Source organism: Castor canadensis, chromosome 3, assembly GCF_047511655.1.
Source record: "Castor canadensis chromosome 3, mCasCan1.hap1v2, whole genome shotgun sequence".
In the NCBI taxonomy this organism is placed as follows: Eukaryota; Metazoa; Chordata; class Mammalia; order Rodentia; family Castoridae; genus Castor; species Castor canadensis.
This window is the reverse complement of record NC_133388.1, coordinates 95,565,246-95,586,342: the sequence shown is the minus strand read 5'-3', so window position 1 is coordinate 95,586,342 and position 21,097 is coordinate 95,565,246. Positions and strand designations below refer to the sequence as shown.

The 21,097-nt window shown below is 50.8% G+C and overlaps 1 protein-coding gene across 1 annotated transcript in view; it reads left to right on the top strand.

Annotated features, from left to right (window-relative positions):
* Positions 1-6,942: 6,942 nt before the first annotated feature.
* LOC141421426 (EF-hand and coiled-coil domain-containing protein 1-like) overlaps positions 6,943-21,097 on the top strand; it is a 28,760-nt gene continuing 14,605 nt past the window's right edge. The window contains 3 exon segments of the mRNA XM_074066983.1: positions 6,943-7,627; positions 9,255-9,296; positions 9,298-9,536. Of these exon segments, the coding sequence (XP_073923084.1) occupies positions 6,971-7,627; positions 9,255-9,296; positions 9,298-9,536 (938 nt within the window). The 5' untranslated portion in view covers positions 6,943-6,970.

Genomic DNA, 21,097 nt, shown 5'->3' with positions numbered 1-21,097 from the left:
GGAGCCAGTCGGCTGCCTGCAGGAAAACCCACCTTTTACTCCCTTCTCTGCCTCCTCCCACGAACTACCCAGGTCTGGACAGTAGACACACAACAGATTTGGAGAGAGTGGCCGCCTGCATTATCATGAGCGACCCGATTCTCCGACCCGAGCCGAGCCGGTCATTGGGCGCCTGTGGAGGGCCTGGCCCGGTGAGCCCCGTCCGGGAGGCGAGAGAGCTTGGGGAGGTGACGCAAGGCTCGGGACGATGCTCCCCAGCACAACAGGCGCCTGTCCTCTGGGGCAAGGGAAACCATGCCGAGGACAGCACGGGCAGGCGCCTGGCGAGACCCCCACGAAGACGAATGTATTCGCTGGGCTCAGGACACAGCCCAAGGTTCTTGGAGGCAAAACCCGCGCCAATGCTCAGAAGGCTAATGGAGCCCTGCGAGGCGAGGAGTCAAGAAGGGACGTCCGGCTGGGGGCGTCCCCGCTGGGGTCAGGGTCGAGGGGTACCTGCGAGTGGGCGCGCTGGGCCGCAGTTCAGACCCTAGCGTCAGATCCCACGCCTGCCCCGCGCGGGAGGCTCCAGGAGCCTCGCGGAGCGCGCACCAAGAGTCCTAGGGGAGCAGCGCCCTTTTGTTTCTCAGTTGCCCGGAAACCGGAGGCCGGGGGCGGGGCTCCGCGGGGCGGGGCTCCGCGGCGCGGGGCTCGGCGGGGCGGGGCTCCCCTCCCACCAGGCCTTTGAGCACAAATGAGTTCTGGTGAGCAGATGTGTCGACTCTCAGACACCACTTGCATTCACTCATTCATTAGTTCATTCACGCAATCTTTAAGGAACTCCTACTCTGAGCACCTAATCTGGACCCGTAGTATGCAGGGAGGGGTTTGCTGCATCCTCCCTACCTGCTCCATCAGCTCCCACCACTTTTTTTTTCTTTGCTGTCCTGGAATTCGAACTCAGGACCTCGTGCTTGCTAAGCAGGAGCTCTACCACTTGAGCCACAGCCACTGCCCCTTTTTGCTTTAATTATTTTCCAGTCAGGGTCTTCCCTAGGCCTCTCAGTAGCTCGTACCACAGGTGCGGGCCACCAGGTGACTTTTGTCCTGACTGGCTTCGAACAGCCAAACAGGACAAAGTAGTGACCCCTTTGTCAACTGCTGTACTGAGGTATGTTTTATTTCATAGATAAAATCTATCCATTTCGAGTGTAGAATAGATTGTTTTTTAGTAACTTTACCAAGTGGTGCAATCATCATCATAAATTAGTTTTAGAGTCAGGTCACTGGTGGCTCACACTTGTAATCCTAGATACTCAGGCGGCAGAGATCAGGAGGATGGTGGTTTCAAGCTGGCCCAGGCAAATAACTTTGAGACCCTATCTTGAAAAAAAACATCACAAAAAAGGGCTGGTGGAGTGCCTCAAGGTATAGCCCTGAGTTCAAACCCCGGTGCTGAAAACAAAAATTAGTTTTAGAACTTTTCCATTCCCATAAGACCTTTCCTGTACAATTAAAGCTAGCCTCTGTTCATACCCCATGCCTTGACAACTACTAATCTCTCTGTCTGAACATTTGCCTTTCTGGGCATTTCATATAAAGAGTCCTACAACATGTGACCTCTGGGAAATGCTGCTATGAACATCGGCTCGCAAGTCTTTGTATGGAGATGTGTTTTCCTTTCTCTCCAGTAGATACCTAGGAGGAGAGCTGCTGGGTCAGGCAGGTTGGAGGTGTGGCTCAAATGGTAGAGCACCAACCTAGAATTGTGGGGTCATATGGTAGTTTTATGAATAACTTTTTAAGAAAACATCAAACTGTCTTCCACAGTGCATGCATCGTTATCCATTGCAGTCAGCAGTGTGTGAGGGCTCCAGCTTCTCTGTATCCTGACAAGATTCATTGGCTTATTTTTACATCCGTTTTCATGGTGTGATACAGTATTTCATTGTGGTTTCAATTTGTATTTGGCCAATGACACTAATGTCTTTTTGTTTACTGAACATGCATTTATAGTCAAAATCTCTATTCATATCTTTTGCCCACTTTTTGATTGTTTTAGTTATGTTCTTGTCACTGGGTCATAAGAAGTTCACTATAAATTCTGAACACAAGTCCTTTGTCAGGCATAACAGGCATAAGTTTTGCAAATATTTTCTCCCAGTGTCTTGTTTGTCTTTACTGAGACAGAGTCTGGCTGGCCCTCAAACTCAAGTGCCTCTGGCCTGGGCTTGCTGAGTGCTGGAATTACAGGCGTCTGCCACCTTGCCAGGCTTCATTTTCTTAATAATATCTTTTGAAGTACAAAGGTATTGAGTTTTAGTGAGGCTCAATTTGTTAATTTTTTTCTCTTTTTTTTGACCATTCATTAAGTGTTATATTTAAGAAACCTTTGCCTAATTGCATGCCCTTTTTTAATTCTTATTTTATGTTTTTACAGTGCTTGAGAATGATGCCAGGGCTTCACCCACAAGCCCTGTACCACTAAGTTCCATTCCCAGCCCAGACCCCTTTTTAACAGAAAAAAGTGAAACTTGATGTCTGAATACTAAGCAGATTACTAACCAAACCTCCGGAAAATGTGCTTAAAGGTGGTGAAAATAATGGCTCAAGGACATTCCAGACATCTGGGGGCTGCACAGAATGACACACGTTCTGAAAAACAGTTTGACAATATCAAGAGCTTACAAGGTGCTTACAGTCCTTAACCCAGTGACAAATCACCCAGAGCCCAGAGCAAAGTTCTCAGCATTGTCTTAATAAAGAACTTTGAAAAACATCTCACTGTAAGCACCTCAGGAGCTGTGTCTGCTGTTTATGGAGTCCAGTTCCTGTGGATGAAAGTGAGTTTGCACAGTGTAAGCTTGCCCTTTGTAGGTGTTTGGAAGATGTCTTCAATCATGGAACCCACCACTCCAATGAAGATATAGTATTCCCATCACCCCAGAAGGTCTTTCATGCCTTAATGCATGGAAAAGTTTGGAAATAAATACAAGAGAAATACACCATGGTCTCTTCTTTGTGGCAAGATGCTGGGTGGTTTTGCGTCTTCACATTTTTCCAGACTTTGTAAAGTCACTTTGAACAGCATACAGCTGGAAGTGGCTCAAACAATACTGAAGTGACTTCAGAAAGTGATTCCTTTGGGGCCCTGACTGTCTACCCATCCCCCACCTCATACAAAGGACCAGAGACCTAAGCGTTTGCTCACTTTGAACCTCAAACAAAAACCTTGTGGACCCAAATGGAATAATTCCAGACTGCCTGGTAACAGGGCCCCACAGACAGACAGGCCTGACAGCACACTATTATAAACTCTTGCCTCCCTGAGCCATAGGGGAGCGGAGGCTAAGCAATGGCTCCATGGCCAGATATTGAAAAGCTTTCTTTTCAGCGTGGACTGGCCCAAGGGGAGTTGCTGTTCAAGGGATTCCTGCAGCAAAGGCAATTACTAACAGAGACAGGGAAGGGTGCGTGTTGCATCATTGGCTGAGCTACTAGCTCTCAGCTCTGATGTGTGAAAGATCAGGTTCATCTGCAGAGATGGGGCTCTGAGCTCTGACTGCCAACCCCCAGAGTCTTGCCCTAAATGAATTATCAGACCTCCGCCACAAGACACTCAGCCTGGAAGCTTCTACGGCTCAGCTGCATGCACAAGTCACTACCAACATTTGGAGCCTCAGGAGCACCAACATCACTAGGCCAAAGGACACTGAAATCCTACTGATGCCTACTAGAGGTGTGAGGACACTTCTACAGGAATAAATTCTCACAAACCAAAGCCATTAGCACTGTCACTGGGGACCCCAGGTCGCTAGCCTCGTGTAGCCAGCCCTGTGAGACCCACAGATGACATGGTGCAGGGGCTGCTTTTGGACAACGCACGCCAATAAAGGCACTATCATGTCTCAGTAAAGAAAGCACTCACAAGGCAACATTTCATGATGCCATCTGCTGTGGCAACCATGAGGAGGCAGCTGGGATGAGAGCTAGAGATACTGTTACAGGTGAACATTAACAGGTGAGTCTATCCCCTCCTGGCCTGATGTGTTTTGAAGGTAGGCTCTGGATAGCCTGACAACTGGATGTGGGATATGAGAGGGAGAGAGTCTCAGTTTAGATCTAGAAAGTCCCCAGAAGGCCCACATGTTACAAGCTTGGTCCCAGGGTAGTGCTATTGGAAGGGTGCAGAATGTCACTGGGATGTGTCTGTAAAGCAGGCAGTAGGACCCCAGCCCCTTCTTTTGCTTCCAACCATGTAATGAATGGCTTTTACTCCACCATGAGCCCTCACCATGTTTGAAGCCATAGGCCCAAAAGCAATGTGTCCAGTGTCCAACTGACCACGGACTGGAACCTACAAAACTGTGAAGCAAAACCTCTCTTACTAAGTTATTATCTCGGGTATTTGTTACAGCAATGGGAAACTGACAAACAAGGCCTCAAAGATGGTGTTGGCACCACAAACTGAGATGCAGAAAATGGGGAGAGGGGCACTCTCCATGCACCAGGAAACATATCAAATACACTGCCAGTGGTAACAAAATGGGGAAGTCACTTTGTGAAAGTCTGGCCATTCCTCAAGAAACTGCACAGGACTGGCCATCCACTCCCAACTGATGAGTGGAAAAACAAAATGTGGTCTATCCACACAATGGAATATTATTCAGCACTAAAAAGAGATAAGTGCCAAACATGTTGCAACACAGGTAAACCTTGAAACCATTATGATAATGTGTTCCCAAACAGCCAGTTATAATGGGACACCTCTTGTATGATTCTAGTTACTTGAAAAATCCAGAAGAGGTGAACCCATAGAGACAGAAAATGTTGGAGACCAACAGCAGAGGGACATTCAGAGTGGACAGGCAGAGGGGAATGGAATAACTAGTACAAGGGTTTACTTGGCAGAGGGTGATGAAAATGTTTGAAAGTTAGTGTAGTTATAGTTACCCAAGTATAAATATATTAAAAACTATTGATGCATACACCTCAAATGAGTACATACATCAAAAATGCATGCAAATGAAAAACAAAATGCATTCTCCCCTTAAAGGAGGGGCATGTTCGTAATGCCTGTAATCCTAGATACTCAAGAGAAGGAGATAGGAATATCGCAGTTTGAAGCCAGCTTGGACAAGGTAACAAGACACTATCTCAAATACAATCTGGGTGTGGTAGATGACACCTGTAATCCTAGCTGTTCAGGAGGTAGAGGTGGGAAGATTGCAGATGCAGGCAGTCCAGAAAATAGAGCAAAACCCTATCTGAAAAACAAACTATGAGGCATGGCTCAAAGTGGCAAGCTTGAAGCCCTGAGTTCAATCCCCAGTACCACAAAAGAGAGAATCAAAGAAACCATCACCTTATTCAAAGGAAACATTGCAGTGAAAGCTTTTCAAAGGTCTCCCATCCCCAGAGAGCCACTGAAAGGACTGTGAATGGCATTCATCTTCTGTGCAGTTCCATACAGGTGTCTTTGTAGAAAGTGCTTGGTAATGTTTTGTGTGGTGGTGGTGTTGTACATGTGAATATTTACATAACATGCTCCAATGTGCTTCCTCCACTCTGTTTAGTGATTGGTCCTGCCTGATAGGCTGTGAATATCAGTTTCTCACTTTTCTAATCAATGATGCAGTGAACATCCTGTACACCAGTGGTTTTCTAAGGTACAAGCCAAGAAGTGAAATTGGTATAAAACTTTTTGTGAAATCGCCATTACTTTTATCATTTAAAAACAAACCTAAAAGATGTCCAAAATGGTTTGGAGGCAGAACACCTAACTCCCTCCCAGTAGGTAGGAGTGTTCAAGAATGAGTAGGAATTTGCCAAAAGGATAAATGTTTCTGGTGCGTAGTGGCAGAGAAAACAAATTCTTACTCTTTTCAAATGGCAGGGTTTAACATTTAAAACCAGAGTTATACACAAAGCCAGATTCTACCCATGTTATAGGCAAGGATGTTCCCAGAGCAGAAAACGTGTGAGACAAAGTAAAAATCATCTAGCACTCATCTGAGAGGCTGGTTTGTCATTTGCCTCTCACAACCAAGTTTTAAGGCACCAGAGAAGATGGTGACTTAACCTTAACCTGTCCGCCAGATCCCAGCCCAGAGATGGAACTCAGGTCCCAGGGCACACTCACCGCCTGGGGCATAAAGGTGGAAAGCTGGCAGACAATCAGTTTCTGGGGAATCCTATCCCACACACTTAAAGACATAGGATCCCTCTGGGACCAGCTTCTCACAGCGGGATGACCCTAACCAAGTCCCTCTTCTTCCACCTGGTACAATTGCTCCTGTGCTTGTTACCACGTGGGGTGCAGGGCGAGTTGGGAAAGCTGGTGGCTGAATTTAGGCGGGAAAGGAGGCTTTTCCGCCCCCCCACCCCCCAGGTAGAGCGAATTGGCTTGCCCCTCTGCCCTCCGACAGCACCCGGGGGGGAGGGGAGGCGGCGGTGACGCATGGGCGGGGTAGCCGGACACCCCCGGATTCTCACCAGTGCGCTATCGCGCGAAGCCGCCGCGGGCTCCCGCTCCGGGCCCACTCTGCGCCAGGCGGGCAGGCGGGACAGGGGTTGGGACAGAAAGCCGTCTGCGAGAAGGGAAGGGTGGGGGAGGAAGGCAGGGTGAAGAAATGACCCAAACAATGTATGCACATGTAAATAAATAAACAAACAAAAAAGAAAGCCGTCTGCGAGAGGGAGGCAGACCCCCTGGTCGTGGTGCGGGAGCAAAGCGCGGGGGTCGCGGGGAGCAGCTAGCCGGGACAGAGAACCCCGGCTCCAAGCCCACTTAGCAACTGGGGAAAACAGCGAAGCTGCAGCTGGACGCGGGCCCCGGCGCCGCTCCAGACTGACTGCCACCTCCAAGCCCCTCCTTTCCAGGAACTCTGAGGCCGCCCCTGGAAGTGGCGGGCGGAGGGACCGGAGGAGGGACGGGAGGAGCGAGCGAGGATTCACCGTGCAGCCGGACGGCCGCAACTCCAAGGCCGGCATGGAAGGCGCGGTGGGCGACCCGTACCGGAGGCCGGCGCGGCGCACGCAGTGGCTGCTGAGCGCCCTGGCTCACCACTATGGGCTGGACCGCGGCGTGGAGAACGAGATCGTGGTGCTGGCCACCAGGCTGGACCAGTACCTGCAGGAGGTCTTCCACCACCTGGACTGCCGCGGCGCTGGCCGCCTGCCCCGCGCCGACTTTCGCGCGCTCTGCGCGGTGCTGGGGTTGCGCGCCGAGGGTGCCGCGGACGAAGCCGCCCAGGACTCGGCCGCCAGAGACGCAAACTCCGGGGCTGTGGCCGCCGGGGACGGGGACGCTGACGTCGAGGAGGAGGCGCGCCTGGCTCTGCGCGCCAAGCCGCCGGAGCTCACTTTCCGCCAGTTCCACGCGCGCCTCTGCGGCTACTTCGGCGCCCGCGCGGGGCTCCGGCTGCCCCGCGGCGCGCTCAGCGAGCACATCGAGACGCAGATTCGCCTGCGCCGCCCGCGCCGCCGCCGCCCGCCTGGCGCGCCCGGCCCAGACCGCAACCCGGACCGTGGATCAGATGGCGAACGCTTGGCGAGGCTGGAGGAGGAGAACAGCAGCCTGCGCTAGCTGGTGGAGGACCTACCCGCCGCGCTGCAGAGCAGTGATGCGAGCTGCCTGGCCCTGCAGGTGCGACCCGCGGAGGCGAGGGAGGGGGTTGAGGGGCTGCTGCGCCAGAACTAGGCACAAGATGCGGAAGGGGAGCGAGAGAGCAGCCCTACTCCATCCCAGCCCTCTTCAGTCAACTTGCTTCCTTGTGCCTCCAATCCCCACTTCTATTTTTACCACCTATTCCATTCCAGAAAACCTCAGTCCCACATGATAAGAACTGCCCCTTCTGCAGCCTAAGCCGCAGCTGGTCTCATCCCTTGCAAAACAAAACCCACTGTTCCTTATCTCCTGCCACCTTCCTTTGCCCGCCCCTAGACCTTGCTTCAGCAGCTGGTCTCATCCCTTGCAGAACAAAGCCCCACTGTCCCTTATCTCCTGCCACCTCTCTTTGTCAGTCCCTTGCCCTTGCTTTCTCCAACATGCTACTTAAGGCCAGACCTGCCGAGAGAAGCTGCTGCACCATTTTCTCTAGACCAGCCAGCTTGCTTATTAAACTTTGGACATGAGATAACTCTCGTGAGCCTCCTTTGTGTGTGGTGTGCGGCGTTTTCCTAACACCACAACTATCCCACACCACAGCCTTCTTTTCCGCCTCGCCCATTGAGCCTCTCTGGGTGGTGGTGTATTTAGTTATTCGACAAGCATCTTTCTCGCTCCTTCGTGCCAAGCTTCTGGGTTCAGGGGCAAGAGAAGTGAAGAAGGCCCAACCTCACCCTTAAGAGGCTCCCTGCCTAACGGAATCTCTCAGGACCAGGCCTAGAGCCCAAGTGAGAATTAACCAGGGTGACTAACACGGTGGCCCAGACAGTGATTAGCCACCAAGTCCCTGTGGGGACCAGACCCACTCTAAGCTATTGAGAACAAGTCACTGGACGAGCTACCGACCCGGTCCTGGTTTCTGGGATCAGTCGATAAACACACAGCACTGTGTCCAGTCGTGTGCCAAGAGCAGTGCTGGGTGCCAAGGGCCAAAGGAGGAGAGGAAGAGCCTCTACCCCAAAAGGACCCTAAGGTAACCAGGAGAAAGCTGACATTATATCGCCACCCCCCCCCCATACACACACACCTTAGCCCAGTCATCCCATCCGAAGGAGTAGCTTCCAGGAGCCATGTGTGGTAGGGGAAGAGCAGGTGGCACCGGCGCCGGCTAAGCGGGGGTGGGGGAATGCACTGACAGGGCGACAAATCACACCGGTCAGATGTAGGGTTCCTGAGAGGAGGCTACATAGATCGCCCCGTCACTCGTTCTGAGGCGTTTGTTGGGCACCCTGTGCCAGGCTGGAGTAGGCTTTGGGAAGCAGTAAAGACACAAAACTTCCACCTCGAGGAGCGCCAGCCCAGCGAGCAGATGCCAGGGAGGGCGGGAATGGTAGTCTCAGGTGCTGAAGCTGTTCGGCAAATCCTGGAGCGACGGTAGCTGACACCGGAGAGAGGCCAAGAAGTCTTGAAATTTGGAAATCCCTGTTTCAGGCAAAGAGCAGCAAGCGTTGCTTCGCGCCCCAGCTTTCCTCATCCATAAAGACATAGGGATAGATAATTAGAGCTCCTCTTTAGGGGAACGCCAAGATCAAATGATCTCGGCGAGCGAGCCTCAGATGTGCAGGGATGGGGGCACTCACCTCACCTCCCTCTCCCAGCCCGGCAGGTCGGCCTCTGGAAGAGCCAGGCGGGCGCCGCGGAGGCGGAGGCGGGGCCGAGGCGGGTGCAAGGCGGCGGCGCAGGAGCTGCAGGTCGCGCTGGCGGCGGCCGAGGCCTGCGCGGGGCGGCTGCAGCGCGGCCAGGCCGAGGTGAGGAGGCGCTCAGAGGAGGCCCGGGAGGCTGTGCTGCGCAGCCTGCGCCGGGTGCGGGAGCTAGAGGCGCTGGCATGGAGGGTGCCAGGCCTGCAGCGCGGGGTGCGGCGGCTGGAGGCCAAGCTGAGCTGCAGCGCGTTCTCCAGCCTTATGCTCTGCCTTTTATCCCTCGGCTCTTGCATTTGTGAAATCATGTTGAACTTGGCTGCTTGGTCCCCTCCATCCATCCATCCACCTTCTGTTCACGCACAAAGCAAGCCCCTTTGTCGATCGCAGTTGGATGTGTTTGCTCTTTGATCTTCGATGTGATCCTGATAATAGCTATCAGTGACTGAGCATTCACTGTATACGGCTTACCTCATTTGACCCTCACCACAGCCCTGTGAGGCCGGTCCTGGAATGCCCTAATCTTCACAAGAGAAAACTCTGTGTAGTTCCATCGAGGCAGGAAGCTGAACTTGGGACCAAGGTTCAAATCCTGACAGAACTACTGACAGATGAGTGACTTTGGGAAGTCACCACCCCCACCTGAGCCTATTGCTCTTGGGTGCAACACAGACTTGAGCTCCACCCTGCCGGCCAGAGTGGCTGCAAGAGGCTAGGACCTGCCAGGCATGAGAAAGGTGCTCAGTAACCAGAGCTTCCTCTCCCTTCAAATCACAAGGCCAGGGACTGAGTACCTTCTCTGAGACTGGAGTCATGCCTGGCACCATGCCTGGTCCCAGGAATGAGACTGTGAACAAGACAGACCAAAATCCCGTGGTGAGCAGCCACTAAGGAGTAGGAGACATGTGGCAGCAGGTGGGATGGAAGCCAGGAAGTGTCCCCCAAGTGACTCCAAGCTAAGAACTGAGGGTGGTGGGGGAGTAAACTTGGAAGGTGGTACAAGGACCTTGAAGTGTTTCCCTTAAGAGAACCTGACCCAGGGAAAGTTTTTAGCAAGGGGAGACAGATGCAGATTTGCATTTCAGTGAAGAGTTGCTGGGCTTCAGGGTTGACTGAGGGGGAGGAGAGGTGAAGCACAGTGGGAGACAGTGAGGAGTGCTGCTAGGGAGGGGAAGATGGCCTGGCCTGGGCTAGGCAGAGCAGACAGAAGAGTTGGCTTTGAACCTCTGTCCTCAGAGGAGGGGCCCATCTGTGACTTCTGTGGTGCATCTGGAAGATGAGAGGGAGGCCTCAAAGAGGCTGCCTCCTGCAGCTCCAAATGTTTGGCTAGTCGCTTCCTGTTTGCATAGCTGATCAACTAAAGAGCAGGGCTGCTTGGCGTGAGGCCTATGTCCAGCCTTGGAACTTTCTCTAAGAGGAGAAATAAAGGTTCTCTCCATTTTGCCTTAAAGTCACAATTGGTCCTTTACGGCATGAATATAAGAGTAACTGTGAACACTGGGATAGGACTTTATAATAGAATCCTATCCATGGTACATTAACCTTCACAAGACAATGCAAGGTAGAGGTTTCATCACCATTTTAAAGATTATGGGAAGCGAGGCTGTGGAGGTCACACAAAAATTAGGTGGATGGAGCTGTCACTTGTTTCTCTGCCCCTGTAAAAAAGTGTCCTTCAAACTCCACCCAGTTCAAGAAGCTCTCAGGCCTGTGGACTGACTTACCCCAAAGCTCTTCCTCTTTGTAGAAAGGAGAGGAGGAGACAGAATTAATTAGCCACGGTCATGTATTGAGCAACAATATGCCACACACGATGCCAGGCACTTTCCCCATGGCAGTGCACGGCACCTCTAAACCACCTTGAGTGTTCTTCTTACCTGAATTCCCCTTGAAAAAACTGAGGCCAGTGAGGAGCACTTGCCAGGGTACCTCGAGTGACTACCCAGCGCAGGGTTGAAACCCAGCCTGCACAGTTCAATACCTCATACCCCTGGCTAGGTTTGGTTACATACACAGTCTTCTTGGGTTCTCCCACCTCAGAAACATCTACAGGACACCTTACATACTAGGAGGGTGTATTAGTCAGACTTCATGTCACTGTGACCAAAAGGCCTGACATAAACTTAAGTGAGGAAGGGTTTATTTTAACTCAGGGTGTCAGACATTTCAGACCGAAGGCCTTGGCTTGGCTGATTCTGGCCCTGTGTTGAGGCAGAACATCAGAGTAGCAGGAGCATGTAGCAGAGGGTACTCACTCATGGCGGCCAGGAAGCAGAGAGAGAGAATACAGGAGGCGGGCAGGGAAAGATGTATCCCAAAGACATGCCCCAGTGACTTATTTCCTCCACTACGCCCAACTCCTACTTCTTGCCACCTCATAATAATGCCTTCATACCGTGAATCCATTAAGGGATTCATTGATCAAGTTAGAGCCTTGAGGATCCAGTGACTTCCCAGAAGCCCATCAGCTGCCAACCGAACTGTGTGGGGACATTTCATATTCAAACCATAACACAAGGGCCATGAGCTGCATACATCTCTGTTTCTGTACATTCCTTTTCATCCTGCTCAGCCCTGTGTTATGGGACCCTCTTTAATCTTAAACATACAATGGGGACTCAGTACCCATGGGTTCCACATACATGATTCAACTTACTGAGACCAAAAATACACAGAATAAAATGCATCTGTTCTGAATATGCTCAGACTTTTTCTTGTCAGTATTCTCTCAACAGTGCAGTAGTAACAGTTGTCTCAGCATTTCCATTGTATTAGGTATTGTATGTTGTCTAACGATGATTTAAAGTAAATAGAAGGGCTGTGTAGGTTCTGTGCAAATACTGTGCCATTTATGGAAGGAACCTGAGCATCCGAGGGTTTTGGTATCCACAGAAGGTCTGGAGCAATACCGTACTTACTTTACAGTATCTTGGATTGCAGCAGTAATTGAGTTTCCTCTGGTGTTTTATGTCTGCTGCCTCAGGAATGGCAAGTTTCTGGTGTGCTGTGTAATTTTGGACTGTGAGCCCATCTTTGGTAGAGCCGTGACTGATTTGGAACAAATCCCAAGGCCGATAGGAGGAATTTTGATAGTTTTGGCTCATGGAAGAAGCAGCTGTTTGCTGGCCTCTGGCTTCACACAGAGCCCACTTATCACTGCACAGGCCTGGTTGTCTGTGGCCCTCCGTGGGCGTTGCAGCTGCACCTTCTCTCCCCATACAAGCTGGAGGCCTCCTCTTCTTGTTTTTGACCTTGTATCTTTGTTCTTTTAAATAGCTGTATTTTACCCAGCATTTCTGTGTATTCATAGAAAGAAGGGGAGCTTCCCATACAACCTTTGTCCACCATCTTGACCACCAACCTAGAAAAAAACAGCAAAAACTTAAGCAACTGGAGACATCCATTTATTCACTCAACAATACTTTCTAAGTACCGCCCGTGGACCAAGCCTGTGCCTGATACCCTGTGGACAAAATGGCATGGACAGTCCAGTGTGCTCAGATACTCAAGGGAGCTGGCCGTGAACAAGCATGTTAGGACACAATGTGTCACATGCAAAACGGCCAAAAGAAGCCACTGCTTTGAGTGGTAGAAGCCCAGTCCACACAGGAGAGCCTCAGAGCCTCAGGGGCTCAGGCTTCCAGGCAGGGGAGAGCCCAGGAGCTCACCTGGCCCAGCCCCCTGCTGAAAGAGGCATCCTCCCCAGGGGAGTGCCCACCCTTCGTGGCCACACAATCCCTGTGTCCCACCTCTGCTCCCTCCTCAATCCCATAGGACGGTGCATCTGGGCCCAGGCACAGGTTTGTGCCTAGCAGACTGCACTGGTGACTTGGGAAAGATGTCATGTCACAGTAATGCAAGCTGCTTGTTATGGAATATCTGCATCACCATTCATAAAATGCCACTTAGCTTGCTCTGCTGCAGACCCAGGTCCAGCCACTCCCCATCTGTCCTCTGTTTTCTCTTTCTTTCCTTCCTATCAGCAACGTCTCTCAGATGAGTGCAGAAATCTTAACTCAAACTGACTTGGGTGAAAAAGAAGTTGATTTCACAGTGAAAAATCTAGGCATGCACAGCTTCAGGTATGGCTGGATCCAGGTTCTCCAGCAGTGTCACCAGGACATGCTAAAGCTCCACTTCACGCTCCTGATGCCAAGGTAACTCCAACGTTCTGAGTCTGGAAGATAGACTGTTCAGACCCAAGCCTCAGTGGGCCAACTTGGAAGCACACAACCCCAAACCCGTCATGTAGGCAAGGATAATTTGATTCTGTAATTGGCCAAATATCAGTCACATACTGGAGTCAGAGCAAGGCCCCCTGAGCTCTAGAACTGAGATCCTCCCAGAGGAACTGAGAGAGTCCGTTGGACATGGACAGGCAACATACACCCTCCCTCTCTGAGCTCACAGCCTAAATCCCCTTCTAGACTCGGGGACAGTCCACCAGGGTCAAGCAAGGCTCTCTAGAGAGTGAGGCCCAAGGAGGAAATTGGGTCACACCTTGGACAAGATCATCTTGAATGGGATTTCCTAGCCCCTGCTTATACTGTTCAGGTGTTTCAGAGCATGGCAGAGCCCATCGGAGAAAGCATCAGCATAGTGTCTCTGTGCCCCAGCCCAGGCCTGGCACAGCAAGATGCATGTGAGCAGGTGAAAGGAGGCAAGAGCAGACAAGTGGAGGCTGTCCTCAAACATGTCTTGCCAGGCAGGGTGTGACTACCTGGGACTTTGGCAGGTCCAATGGCCTAGTGTTGCTTAGAGAGGCAGTACCTGACCACCAACCTAGGGGTAGTACTGGACCTTGGAGGGGTCAACCTTGGCCTTGGGGTGGAAGGTCTCAAGTGAGTTCATGGCCTTTCCTAATCTCAGAGGCTGCTGGTGTCCCAGCCATTTGCCTGGCCAGGCCTTCCCTGCTCTGCAGCAGGCCTTCAAGACACCTGGGCAGGGGTAGGAGCCCAAAGAGCCTGCAAAGAATGTAGAACCACTGCTCCAGCTGGAGCAGGGAAGAGGGCAGGCTGGCCTCTCTGGCTTTGTTTATTGAAGGATGAAAAGGAGAGAGGGAGGAAGGCAGAGGTTGGTTCAATCCACAGCCATGTGGAAGGGACACAAAGATGAGGCCACTTGAGGGCACCTCCTTCTGCCCCTGGGCCAAGCTGGGGGTCAGGTTCCAGTCAGGGAAGGAGCAGAGGGAGGGTGAGGTAGGGCCTGGCATCTATGCCATTGTCCTGGGAGGTCCCCTGGGCTGGTTGACCACTGGTGGGAACAGAGGCCTTTCCTCCAGGGACAATACCCGGGGCTCACAAAGGGCCAGGGTCAAGGTGCCCTCTGCAAGCAGAGGCTCAGAAGGCTGGCCCACCCGATTGGAATCCCAGCTTTCCCCCACATTACAGTGGGAACTTGGGCCGCCCCTTTCACCTCTGTGAGCCATTCGTCACCCACAGAGTGGATGGCTCTGCTTCTGAGTCTTGGTGTAAATGCTGAAAAGGAGAGGCAGTGGGGGAGCCTTGAGAGTACAATCTGCAGCAAGAGTCTCTGTAAGCGGGATAAAGACAGCAGCACTAGAAAACTCAGTGCTAATGTGCACAGAGGACCTAGCGTAGTGCTAAGCATTGAGAAGTGCCCATAACACTGGACACCACGTCTTCCCTTATCACAGAGCCCACCAGGTAGTGAGAGCCCTGTAAATAGTAATGGTGGTGGTGCTTGGTGCTAATAATCAGCATTTATCCCCCAGAAAATCCTCTGGCTATGGGCACAACCCAGCAAGCAAAAGAACTGCTTCCGTTGAGTGTGGCAGAGTACAGAAGAATGCCCAAGTAACACTGGTTGGGCAGCAGGGCATCTCTTGGTGGGGGGCATATTTGAGCTGGGTTCTGAAGATGGGCAGGTCACTGTAGGTTTGGGGCATTGTAGATTTCATTCTGCCTGAAGGTTTGTAGAAGAAATGGTGAAAAATAAATATACTTCTTTTGGGTGGAGGGAAATCTATGTTGAATTTTTAGTTCCTAATGACTGAAACCATATACCAAAAAAAAAAAAAAGCAAAGGGAGGGGGATATTTATTTATCTACAAGAAATCTTGAGAGCCTATAGCCTCAGGCACAGCTGCATCCAGGGGCTCAAGGCATGCCTGTATCTCTCCTCTTCTGTTTCTCATCTCTGTGTTCCTCTGCTTGTCTCTGTTTTCAAACCAGGTAGCAAAATGGCTACCATCATCACCAGATAAACTCCTGTCCCCAGCCACCATCAACAGGAAGAGCTTTTCTTTCCAGTGGTTCCAGCAAAGTATTAAGATTAACTCCGATTTTTCTGACATGAGCCATACCCATCCTGAACCAATCACTGGTACCCAAGGTATAGACTATGCTGATTGGGGTCCTTTGGGTCTTAGGCCAATCACTGCCCAATCACAGACCTGAGTTACAGACTCACCTTGTCATTGCAGGGACCAAGAGAAGGGGAGGGGTTGGTCCTTGAAAGAACAATGTCCCCATGACACTTGCAGGCACTGTGGCCCCAAGGCCATGCTTTTCTTTCCCATTGCCTCAAGCCCAGCCAAGAGTCTGGCTGGGGAAAGGCCAGATGTCTGTATGCTGAGACAGGTACACCAGCTGCCAAGGACTTCTGGTCTGTATTGGTGGGCAGGTGGGTTCTCTTGAAGTCTAAACTGCTCAAACTCAGAGGCCCAGTAACAGGTGAGACAAAGACTCTTCATTTTGTCTCTTCATGGTTTTCTGACAGAAATAGCCATTGTTTTTTCTTTATTTAACCAAATTCTTCCCAGGGTGTAGAATACATGAGCTGCCCAGGGTGGGAGAGAGGCAGCCATGAGTGAGACATGGCCCCAGCCCTCACAGCGGGGGCCCTTTCCTCCCCTGTAGGGGAGACAGCTAACCAACAACAGCAATGAATGAACAGGTGAGGGAGAGGTGTTGGGGTGCATGAGTATCAGCCCATGATGCTGTAGTGAGTAGCATGTCAACTGGGGCCTCACAGTCCTGGAGGCTGAAGTCTGGGTCAAGGAGCAGTAAGATGGCTTCTTCTGATCCTCCTCCTCCACTGCTCGATGCTGCCCTCACAGCACCTTCTCTCTTAGTGCCTCTGTGCCCGAGTTCCCCAGTCATACAGGATTCCACCTAAGGACCTCATTTTATCTCAACCACCCCCACTATAGACCCTGTCTCCAAATGTAGTCATTCTGAGGAACTAGGGGTCTGCACTTCAATGTATGGAGATCAACCCATCCAGGTGATCTCTCCTAAGAGATGATACGGAATTAAGACTTGAGTGGTCACAGGAAGCCAGTGGCTTGTATATTTTGGGGCATGGGAAACCAGGCAGCAAAAATCCAGGGCTGAGCATGAGCTCACAGTGTCTGTGTTCCCTGCAGAGGTCTGAGCAAGTTGGAACCTGACCTGGATGAGGACTGACCAAATGAGGGGGAACAGGCAAAGAGTCCAGATGTCCCTCCCCGTGGTGTCCCCAAGTCCTACTGATCACAGATCCACCTGCTCCTCTCCAATGACACCCACTGCCTGGCCCAGCCCCAGCCCTGCCCCTGAACCCATCCCAGGCTCCTAACCAGTGTCCCAGCTCCTCTTTGGCCACTGGCCACATGGGACTAGGGTGGTCTTCTGAACATCCACATGGAAACTTTGACTTCTCCAACCATGACCATGCTGCAACTCCTTGCCACGGTCATGACAGCCATGCAGTCCACCACAGCAGCCACACTGATCATTTTGTCCCTTGAGCCCACCAAACCCCTCCGAGGGCCCTCTGAATGTGCTGCTCCCTCTGGGGTCCCCTAGCCACTCCTGACCTGTCACCTCCATCCTTCAGCCAGACACCCCACATGTCAGCCTGCTCCCTGTCACCTCACACAGTCCTCCATCACTTGTTATCTTTGCAACAACTTCCTTAAAGTCTGTCTCCTCCAGGAGAAGGTAAGGGGCCATTATGTCATTAAGGACAGTGGTTAGCTTCATGACTCCTCTGTGATAGATCAAATGCAAAGTCAGCACTTGGGCAGACAGGACCTTGAAGGACACTTGCTCCTAAGAGACAGATGTCCAGATCTGCTAGATATTCTCACCATGCCTAGTAAGGACAGTGGGGACCAAAGAGCAGGACTCTCAAGGGATGCTTCCCAGCCCAAAGGGCCTCCAAGTTCTGTCCCCATGCTCCCTCCTCATGGTTTATTTTTGACTCCTCCTCTTCTTCCTCCTGTTGTTCTCTTGTTTTCACAAGCAGGGTTCTGCTTCCTGCGAGGCTTCTTCACTCAGGAAACGCCTCTTGGCAAAGGAAGCCACTGTGTAGAACACAGGACCCCCCCCAGGGTAGGTTCGGGGGAGGACCGATGGCCTGGCCACCCACTCCAGCCTCCAGCAGCCCTGCCTGCAATCTGGTGTCCTGACAACCCCAAGGTTTCCTGAAGCTTCAGGGGCACTGAGTGGCTCAGAGAGAGAAGCAAATAGCCATGCCTTTGTCCATCCAGAAGAGGTTCGATTCAGTGTCATCTCAGTTTTTTATTTTGGTTTTTGATTTTTGTTCTGTTTTGGAAGTTTTGTTTCTTTAGTTTTGTTCTTGCTGGTTGGTTGGTGGATTTTTTTGGTTTTTGAGATACAGTCTCACTTTGTAGCCCAGGCCACTGTGGACCTCCCGATCCTCCTGCCTCAGCCTCTTGAGTGCTGATCGTGGGCACGGCCACCACACCTAGCTTTGCCTAGACTTCAATGTGACACAGTGAAGTGTCCTGTGGTTGCTCTGAAGGTATTTTGCAGTTGTATTAAAATCTGTAATCAGTTGATCTCAGGTAAGATGGTCCTGGGATGAAGTGGGCTTCAAGAGCAAAGCGAGGCTTCCGTATGAGAAAAAGCTTCCCGTAGACACTGCTTCCACCAGGCCCATGAGTCAGACTGCCCACTGTCCTCCCAGTCCTACACAAGGGCCGCCTCTGGTGACAAAGCTGTCATCACAGAACCATGTTTGGTTTCTATCACAACCATGACAAATAACCACAAACTAAGTGGCTTGAGACCATGCCCACTTGTGACCTCAGAGTCTGTGGCCAGAAGTCCAGGCAGCTCAGCTGGTTTTGCTCAGAGTCTCACAGGCCAAAATCAAGGGGTCCTTGGCCATATTTGGGAGTCTGGGGAAGAATCTCCTGCCAAGTTTATTCAGGTATAAGCAGAACCCAGTTCCTTGTACTTGTTGGAATGAGACCCTATTTCCTTGCTATTCTATCCAGTGGACCCCTTCTGTTCCAGCCTGCAATACCTGACCCATGTCTCCTCTCCCTTCAAATCCCTTGATTTCTTCCTCTATACCAGTCAGGAATGGCTAAACTCATTCAGGTCCCAGGAACTAGGGTGTGGAATCTCAGGGGCCTTTCCTAGAAGTTCTACCTACCCCAGAGAGGTGAACACAGTGCCACCCCTGGGAGGCAGACAGGTCACTGGAAGTGAGGAGAGAGAGGCAACAAGTGTCACCAAGGCTGGCCTGCCAGGGTTTATTGTGGTGAACACAAAAACCACAATCAGTGGCTGGGGGTCTGATTTTTGTGGACAGCCAGGGAGGCCATCACCCCAACTCTACACACCCCATGTCCTCAGATTCCACCAATGAACTTGTGTCTTGCAGAGGTCACAGTCTCCTCCTGTATGCCAGAGTGGTCTTTCTGTCCCACAGGTGGGGGTGGTTTATTCCATTGTATCATTCTGTGCTCTTGACAAGTCCACTGGGTGCTGGCTGGCCTTGGCTCCAGGCTGCTGTCCTCAGACAGGGCTCCACAGAAAACAGAAGTCACCAGTTAACTCAGGGATGGCAAACAGCAGCCTGAGGCCAAATCCTGCCCCATGATTGGTTTTGGACAGTCCACAAACTAAAAACAAGATTTACATTTTTAAACAGTTGAAAAAACTCAAAAAGGGCTATTTCATGATGTAAAAACTCTTGAAACTCAAATTTTAGTGTCCCTAAATATTTTATTGAAACATAGCCATGTTCATTGTTTATGAATTCTTGTTGCTGTGTTTGTGCTACAATGACCATGTGGGCTGCACAGCCCGGAAACATTTACTACCTGGCCCTTTACAGAGGAAGTTTACCGGCCCCTGGATTAAATGACAGCCATACTGGGGGTGCAGCTCAGTGGCAGAGCGCTCCCTAGTAGGCTCAAGCCCCAAATAAGGAATAAATGGCTCTGTCCTTATGACCAGTATGCTGTCACTGTGGCCACTAGTTCTGACACTATGGCATTCTGAGCAGGAAACTTGGAAGGGACAGGCTAAGAATGGATTTTCCCCTCTTCTTCCCAATCCCCTCCTTCCCTGCAGGAAGTCCTGTGTGGTTTCTGTGTGCAATCATCACCCCCCTCATCCTTGGTTCCATTACCTGTGGTCAGTCACAATCTGAAGATGGAAAATGCCAGAAGTCAGCAACTCCTAGGTCTAAGTTGAGCACTTCCCTGAGCAGTGTGATGCAGTCTCACGTTTCCTGCTGTCCTGCCCACAAGGGCATCAACCCTTCATCAGGTTTACCTGCACTGTGCGTGCCCCCTGCCTAGTCACTCAGCAGCTGTCTCCATCATCACTGTGCTTGTGGTCAAGTAGCCCTTCTTTTACTCCATACGGTATCTTTTTGTGAGTTGCTGCTGTTAATCTCTAAACTTTACCACAGTACATGTAGGGTCCAGTACCTCATCAGGATAGGCATTTGCAGGAAGCACTGTGAGGACTCCTCCTCCCATAGAAGAGGTGTTCTTGCAGTATGTGTGGTTTTGTCTGTTTTCCACCTACATGGATGACACAGTACTCTGCTGCTTCTCTTCTCATCAGTGCTGGGGTCAGAGCCACCTTGTTGCCATGTCCCTCTACTCACCGCCTCCCCCTCAGTGCAGTCCCCACATCCTCAATGTCAGTGAGCACCCAGGCTGCCCAGCCTCCCACCTCCCAAGGTGGCACCATGCCTGGTGTGAGAGCGCCCAAGAGAGGAGCTGCTGGGCCTATACAACCAAGGTGGCCCCAAACCACACAGGACTTCCACATGTCTTGCTGGACATGCGTGCTGTGGAAAACTTGTTTCTACTGTAATTATCTGAGATCAGAGTCTAACTCTGCTCTGTGTATAAACACATCTTTTTCACAGTTTAATGTACAAAGAATTTTCTAAGAATGCAAGGTTTTGTGAGTTGAGGAAAGGTTATACTTTGTTTTGTTTGGAATTTTCCAAGAGCTGCTCCTCATTTCAGAGCCACATCACAGACAGTGAAAACACCTGTGGTCCTCACCCAGCTGAGGAGGAATGCCTGTGTCCACTGGAGGTCATCAGGCTCAGACCCCATGAGCTGTGTCCACCTGTTAGTGTCTCCATCCAGCCAGCCATCCGACTTACCTATTTTCCTACATATCTGCTTACCTATCTTTCTATGCACTTATCTGATGTAATTTTTTAGCCTATACTTCAAAATGCCAAATATAGAAAAAGTGTCAACATTCAAGTTAATATAACCTTATCCCTCTTAAATTCAAATTTATCTATTATAAATAGACTTAAGTATCTGAAATACCTAATGTCTGAGTATTTATATGCTGAATCACATAAAATTCTTTTTCATACTTAAATTGCTATTAGGGTATCATTACACTTATTTTTCAAAGTAGGTATAAAAATATGACATACTATTTATCTAGCTTATTTTGAGCTTCAGAGAGATGTTCCAGAATGCCCACCTAAACTAGTCAGCGTCCATCACTGTAACAAAACACCTGAGGGTAAAGGAGAATGATAGATGGGGTGAATTCAACTGTGA